Below are 7500 nucleotides of genomic sequence, written 5' to 3' on the forward strand. Positions count from 1 at the left end.
AGCAGCTGACCTGTGAAAAAGTCAGGGCACCCCCGCTCCAAAGGTTTCCAGCAGGCGCTAAAATGTGCGCGTCGTCATTTCAGCGAGCCGCAGACCAAACACGGCAGCTCGCTCGCAGGCTCACAGGCGTGTTGCCATGGCAACGAAGGACCCCCATCACCACCGCCACCACCACCACCCACCCCCCCCCCCCCCCCCCCCCCCCCCCCCCCCCCCCCCCCCGGAGGCACATACCGTCTCTCCGACTCGGCACGCAGCGTCACAGTGCACTCTGGACCGGGGAAGACCAGCCCGGGTCGTCGGTGTCGCGCGGTAAGTGGCCCACATTCTTCTTCTTTTTGGCGGAGGAGCCTGCAAGCTGTCATGGTGATAGTACTACATATAGCCCGGTAGCCATGGCGACAACAACCCCCCCCCTCCTCCCCCTCCTTCTTCTGCCTCTGCTGAATGCATTACACTAATTAGCTGCCAGAAAAAAAAGATGGCTGACATGCTTGATGTCCTGTGTTGCAGCTCCAAATGAGTGCACCTGCAGCGTCGGTGCGGAACGCAGACGACAACAACAACAACAACAACAACGGCGGCGGCGGCGGCGAAATGCAAGCAGCCGCAGTGGCGCCCTCCTCCTTCATGCCCGGCCAGTCGGGGAAGATTCCGGGCAGGAAGAGAGGAAGACCCCCGCTCCGCGGCGTGGCCAAGATGGATTTCCCCAGCCGCTACCCGGACTCTCTGCCCGCGCTGAAGGTGCCCAAGAAGAGGGGGAGGAAGCCAGGCTTCAAGGTCGGGCAGCCGTGAATAATTCACCCCTGATTTGCCGTTAATTAGCCGTCTCCCCTCCTGCCGCAGCTGAAGGCCAGGATGGTGATGACCCCCCTGGCCATCTCCCCGCCCAGCAGCACCCCCGAGCCCGACATGAGCTCCATCCCTCAGGACGCCGCCACCGTCCCGCACTCGGCCGCGCCCCAGGTGCTCACAGGTAGGACGCTTTTTCTTTTTTTTCTTTTTTTAACTCTTAAACAGGCAAGTTGTCACGTCGTGTAAAAGCTCAATAACAAGAGAACACCACAAATCCTTTTCAACTTCTAAAGTGTTTTTCAACCTTTTTTGGAGCCGAGGCACATTTTTTTTTGCGTTGAAAAAATGCGGAGGCCACACCACCCGCAGAAATCATTAAAAAAAACGAAACTCAGTCGACAGTAAAAAGTCGCAAGTGTCGGATATGACTTCAAACCATAACCAAGCATGCATCACTATAGCTCTTGTCTCAAAGTACACCACCGTTCAAAAGTTTGGGGTCACCCAAACAATTTTGTGGAATAGCCTTCATTTCTAAGAACAAGAATAGACTGTCGAGTTTCAGATGAAAGTTCTCTTTTTCTGGCCATTTTGAGCGTTTAATTGACCGCCACAAATGTGATGCTCCAGAAACTCAATCTGCTCAAAGGAAGGTCAGTTTTGTAGCTTCTGTAACGAGCTAAAGTGTTTTCAGATGTGTGAACATGATTGCACAAGGGTTTTCTAACCATCAATTAGCCTTCTGAGCCAATGAGCAAACACATTGTACCGTTAGAACACTGGAGTGATAGTTGCTGGAAATGGACCTATGTAGATATTGCACCCAAAACCAGACATTTGCAGCTAGAATAGTCATTTACCACATTAGCAATGTATAGAGTGTATTTCTTTCAAGTTAAGACTAGTTTAAAGTTATCTTCATTGAAAAGTACAGTGCTTTTCCTTCAAAAATAAGGACATTTCCATGTGACCCCAACTTTTGAACGGTAGTGTAGGTGTACTGTCACTAGGGATGATACTCGAAACCGGTTTTCCCCGGTTGTTCGATAAGAAAACAACCGAGTCCTCGGACTCGAATCCCTTTTTTGAGAACCGGTACCCCCGTTATCGAGACCACTATAGTAAAGGAAAAGAGTTGATTCTTTATTCCAATCCCGTCCCGACCAGAAATGCTCCGTGGGACATCACAATAAATGACGTCACGTAGTCAAGTCAAGTCAACTTTATTTATATAGCACATTTTCAACAACTTTTTAGATTGAACCAAAGTGCTTTACAGGTTAAAAAAGCATGGAGCAAACAAAAAAAAAATAAATAAAAAAAAATAAAAAAATAAAAAATAAATAAATAAATTTAAAAAAAATAATAATAATAATAAAAATAAAAAGCTCAGTCATTAGGCGCAGATAGCGAAAGCAGGAAAACAATGGACGGGAAAAAGTGCTCCAAGGTGTAATAAAGTTCAAAACAAAAGCTATAATCCATCGAATAACTTTATTGAGAGATTTGAGCAGGGTACAAACACATGACCAACACTTTTACCACCAACCGGAAACATAGCAACCAGGCTAGCAACGCACCTCCTTTACGGCAGCTGTCGCAACCTTCTTAAAACAACCGCAGCACATACATATATATACAACACTGCAGCACATACATATATATACAACACTGCAGCACATACATATATATACAACACTGCAGCACATACATATATATACAACACTGCAGCACATACATATATATACAACACTGCAGCACATACATATATATACAACACCGCAGCACATACATATATATACAACACTGCAGCACATACATATATATACAACACCGCAGCACATACATATATATACAACACTGCAGCACATACATATATATACAACACATCTCCCTTTTTTAACTTTTGTTTTTCCTTCCTTGTAAACAAAACAAAATCACACTGTAGATGTGTTGTCTTGTCTAATTATAAATAATGCAGACGAGGCGTGTTGGCTGAGTTCTTGACGTTTACTTTCACAGCGTGGCATGCGCATGCTCGTGACTCCCGTTGCATGCTGGGTAGTGTAGTTGTTATATTCTCTCGCTCATGACATTTTTCCCTCCTATAAAGAAATAATGTTAACTCAATAAAGTGTATTTCTTTTTTTAGCTTTAACTTTTCTTTTTTTTTTAGCATTGTAGCCACGTTTGCTAAGAACTTTTCTCTTCATAGAATTTTTCTTTCAATAAAGAAATAAAGTGCAAAAAATGTCAAAGCATCATAACAAACAGTTATGTTCCAATAGCAGTAGAAGTGCACTTTTTGGAGAGCTGTATTATTTTCAGTTTTGTGCCCATGGGACTGATTTTATTTAACACTATATTATTATTTATACACCTATAGTGATCACAGAGACAGGTTTTTTTGTGTTACTGTATATATTTGTTTCTCTGGAAAATCCCACTTAATATACTTTGGGTAACAACAGTCAATATTTTTTTTATTTTATTTTATTTTTTTTAGGTGGATAACAGTCAATATTTATTTATTTATTAGATTTTATTTTTTTATTATATAATAAAAGTGAGCTTTTGTTAAACCAAATATTGTGTTTTTTTCCCATATACAACAACTTATCTGGACTCCATAAGAGAATCGATAAGGAATCGGTTCGATAAGAGGATTCGATAATAGGCTTGGTATTTTCCCGTAGCAGTTTCATGTCTTCCTTTGAGCGATATTTCCCGCATCTACTTTGTTTTAGCATCCATCCATCCTCTTCCGCTTATCCGAGGTCGGGTCGCGGGGGCAGCAGCCTAAGCAGGGAAGCCCAGACTTCCCTCTCCCCAGCCAGCTCCTCCCGGGGGATCCCGAGGCGTTCCCAGGAACAGCCGGGAGACATAGTCTTCCCCCAACGTGTCCTGGGTCTTCCCCGTGGCTTCCTACCGGTCGGACGTGCCCTAAACACCTCCCTAGGGAGGCGTTCGGGTGGCATCCTGACCAGATACCCGAACCACCTCATCTGGCTCCTCGTTTGTTTTAGCGGTCAAGAATATTTCACTTGTTTTTATCCTTCCTTGTGGGGACATTGTTGATGGTCATGTCATGTTCGGATGTACCGTCTTTGCTCCACAGTAAGTCTTTGCTGTCGTCCAGCATTCTGTTTTTGTTTACTTTGTAGCCAGTTCAGTTTTAGTTTGGTTCTGCATAGCCTTCCCTAGGCTTCAATGCCTTTTCTTAGGGGCACTCACCTTTTGTTTATTTTTGGTTTAAGCATTAGACACCTTTTTACCTGCACCCTGCCTCCCGCTGTTTCCCACATCTACAAAGCAATTAGCTACCGGCTGCCACCTACTGATATGGAAGAGTATTACACGGTTACTCTGCCCAGCTCTAGACAGCACCGACACTCAACAACAACACATCATTTGCAGACTATAATTACTGATTGGCAAAAAATATTTTTAACCCAAATAGGTGAAATTAGATCATCTCCCACGGCACACCAGACTGTATCTCACGCCGCGGCACAGTGGTTGAAAAACACTGGAATAGACTGCAAAGACAAGATATTTAACGTTCAAACTGGTTATTTTTTGCAAATATTAGCTCATTTGGAATTTGATGCCTGCGACATGTTTCAAAAGAGCTGGCACAAGTGGCAAAAAAGAGTGAGAAAGTTGAGGAATGCTCATCAAAGACTTATTTTGGAACATCCCACAGGTGAACGGGCTAATTGGGAACGGGTGGGTGCCATGATTGGGTATAAAAGCAGCTTCCGTGAAATGCTCAGTCGTTCACCAACAAGGACGGGGGCGAGGGTCACCACTTTGTCAACAAATGCCCGAGCAAATTGTTTAACAACAACATTTCTCAACAAGGAATTGAGGGATTTCAACCATCTACGCTCCGTAATATCATCAAAAGGTTCGGAGAATCTGGAGAAATCGCCGCACGTAAGCCATGATATTACACACCTTGGATCCCTGCATCAAAAAGCCACATCAGTGTGTAAAGGATATCACCACACGGGATCAGGAACACTTCCGAAAAACCACTGTCGGCAACGACAGTCGGTCGCTACATCTGTAAGTGTAAGTTAAAACTCTCCTATGCAAAGTGAACGCCGTTTATCAACAACACCCGGAAACGCCGCCGGGTTCGCTGGGCCCGAGCTCATCTAAGATGGACTGATGCAAAGTGGGAAAGTGTTCTGTGGTCTGACGAGTCCACATTTCAAAAATTTTTTGGAAACTGCGGACGCGGTGTCCTCCGGAACAAAGAAGAAAAGAACCACCCGGATTGTTCTAGGGTGAAAGTGTAAAAGGCAGCATGTGTGATGGTATGGGGGTGTATTAGTGGCCAAGACATGGGTAACTTACACATCTGTGAAGGCACCATCCGCCGCTCCCAGTCTGTGGAACGCTCTCCCCGACCACCTGAGGGCACCACAGACTGTGGATGCTTTTAAAAAAGGCTTTAAAAAGCCCTTCTTTTTAAAAAAAAGCCTTTTTTTCTTCCATGAAATGCTCAGTCGTTCACCAACAAGGACGGGGGCGAGGGTCACCACTTTGTCAACAAATGCCTGAGCAAATTGTTGAAGAACAACATTTCTCAACAAGGAATTGAGGGATTTCAACCATCTACGCTCCGTAATATCATCAAAAGGTTCGGAGAATCTGGAGAAATCACTGCACATAAGCAACGATATTACGCACCTTGGATCCCTCAGGTGGTCATGTATGAAAAAGCCACATCAATGTGTAAAGGATATCACCACATGGGCTCAGGAACACTTCCGAAAAACCACTGTCGGTAACTGCAGTCGGTCGCTACATCCGTAAGTGCAAGTTAAAACTCTCCTATGCAAAGTGAACGGCATTTATCAACAACACCCGGAAACGCCGCCGGCTTCGCCGGGCCCGAGCTCATCTAAGATGGACTGACGCAAAGTGGGAAAGTGTTCTGTGGTCTGACGAGTCCATGTTTCAAATTTTTTTTGGAAACTGCGGACGGCGTGTCTTCCGGAACAAAGAAGAAAAGAACCATCCGGATTGTTCTAGGGTGAAAGTGTAAAAGGCAGCATGTGTGATGGTATGGGGGTGTATTAGTGGCCAAGACATGGGTAACTTACACATCTGTGAAGGCACCATCCGCCGCTCCCAGTCTGTGGAACGCTCTCCCCGACCACCTGAGGGCACCACAGACTGTGGATGCTTTTAAAAAAGGCTTAAAAGCCCTTTAAAAAAAAAAAAAAAGCCTTTTTTTAGATATATGCATACTAGTTATAGCTATTTGGCTGTTCCAGTTTTTATTTTTATTTATTATCTTTTTATTTATTTATTTATTATTATTATTATTTTTAATACACTGTAGCCCTTTGAGATTGTTTACTCAATATAAAGTGCTTTTTACAAATAAAATCTATTATTATTATTATAATGCTGAAAGGTACATACAGCTTTTGGAGCAACATATGTTGTTATCATGGACGCCCCTGCTTATTTCAGCAAGACAATGCCAAGCCACGTGTTACAACAGCGTGGCTTCATAGTAAAAGAGTGCAGGTACTAGACTGGCCTGCAAACTGGGTGTTGTTAAAAGGAAAGGCCATGTAACACAGTGGTAAAAATGCCCCTCTGACCACTTTTCTGTAATGTGTTGCCGCCATTAAATTGTAAGTTCATGATTATTTGCCAAAAAATAAAGTTTCTGAGTGTGAACATGAAATATCTTGTCTTTGCAGTCTAGTCAATTGAATATAAGTTGAAAAGGATTTGTTGTATTCTCTTTTTATTTAGCATTTACACAACGTGACAACTTCACTGCTTTTGGGGTTTGTAGAAAAGTTTGTCTCGTGAAGCAAGCAAGTCTCCGTAAGAAACAATGTAAATATGAATAATTGGTTCCAGCCTCAATAAAAGTCTGTATTTTAGTGGAGTTTTGTACACTTTGAAGACGATATAAAGTGCGATACAGGACTGTGTATCAAACAAGGGTGAGGGATCAACTTCTATTTGTCAACAAGCCAAAAAGAAACAACAAGCTGAACTGTCCTGTATGCGCTGCTCTGCCCACACACAGGAGTCCCTTTGGTGCCCTCACAAGCGATCAGAAATCACAGAAATCCTGAACCATATTGCTACAATAATAAACTTTTAAAAACGTCAACACATTATCAGCAAAGATGAATAAGCAGACAAAGGGAGAGAGGGGAGGGAGGGGGGGAGCGGAAGGGGCCGTGTTAGGTTTGGGGGTTAGGTTTTGGTTAGGGTTAGGATTAGGGGTTAGGTTAGGGTTAGGATTGGGTTAGGGTTGGGTTAGGGTTGGGATTGGGGTTGGGGTTAAGGTTAGGGTTAGGTATAAAGAAAAATAGTTGGTTAGGGTTGGGGTTAGGTTTAGGGTTAGGGTTGGGTTAGGGTTAGGGCTAGGGTTGGGGTTAGGGTTAGGGTTGGGGTTAGGGTTGGGGTTAAGGTTAGGGTTAGGTATAAAGAAAAATAGTTGGTTAGGGTTGGGGTTGGGGTTAGGGTTAGGGTTGGGGTTAGGGTTGGGGTTGGGGTTAAGGTTAGGGTTAGGTATAAAGAAAAATATTTGGTTAGGGTTAGGGTTAGGGTTGGGGTTGGGGTTAGGGTTAAGGTTAGGGTTAGGTATAAAGAAAAAGATTTGGTTAGGGTTAGGGTTGGGGTTGGGGTTAAGGTTAGGGTTAGGTATAAAGAAAAATA

At 43.8% G+C, this 7500-nt stretch overlaps 1 protein-coding gene across 1 annotated transcript in view; it reads left to right on the forward strand.

Moving 5' to 3' along the window:
- Nucleotides 1–519: 519 nt before the first annotated feature.
- Nucleotides 520–7500, forward strand: part of LOC133647117 (sex comb on midleg-like protein 4) — a 13276-nt gene continuing 6295 nt past the window's right edge. The window contains exons 1-2 of the mRNA XM_062043242.1: nt 520–780; nt 847–976. Of these exons, the coding sequence (XP_061899226.1) occupies nt 520–780; nt 847–976 (391 nt within the window). The remainder of the gene's footprint in view (nt 781–846; nt 977–7500) is intronic.

This window comes from Entelurus aequoreus, linkage group LG03 (assembly GCF_033978785.1).
Source record: "Entelurus aequoreus isolate RoL-2023_Sb linkage group LG03, RoL_Eaeq_v1.1, whole genome shotgun sequence".
Lineage (NCBI taxonomy): Eukaryota > Metazoa > Chordata > Actinopteri > Syngnathiformes > Syngnathidae > Entelurus > Entelurus aequoreus.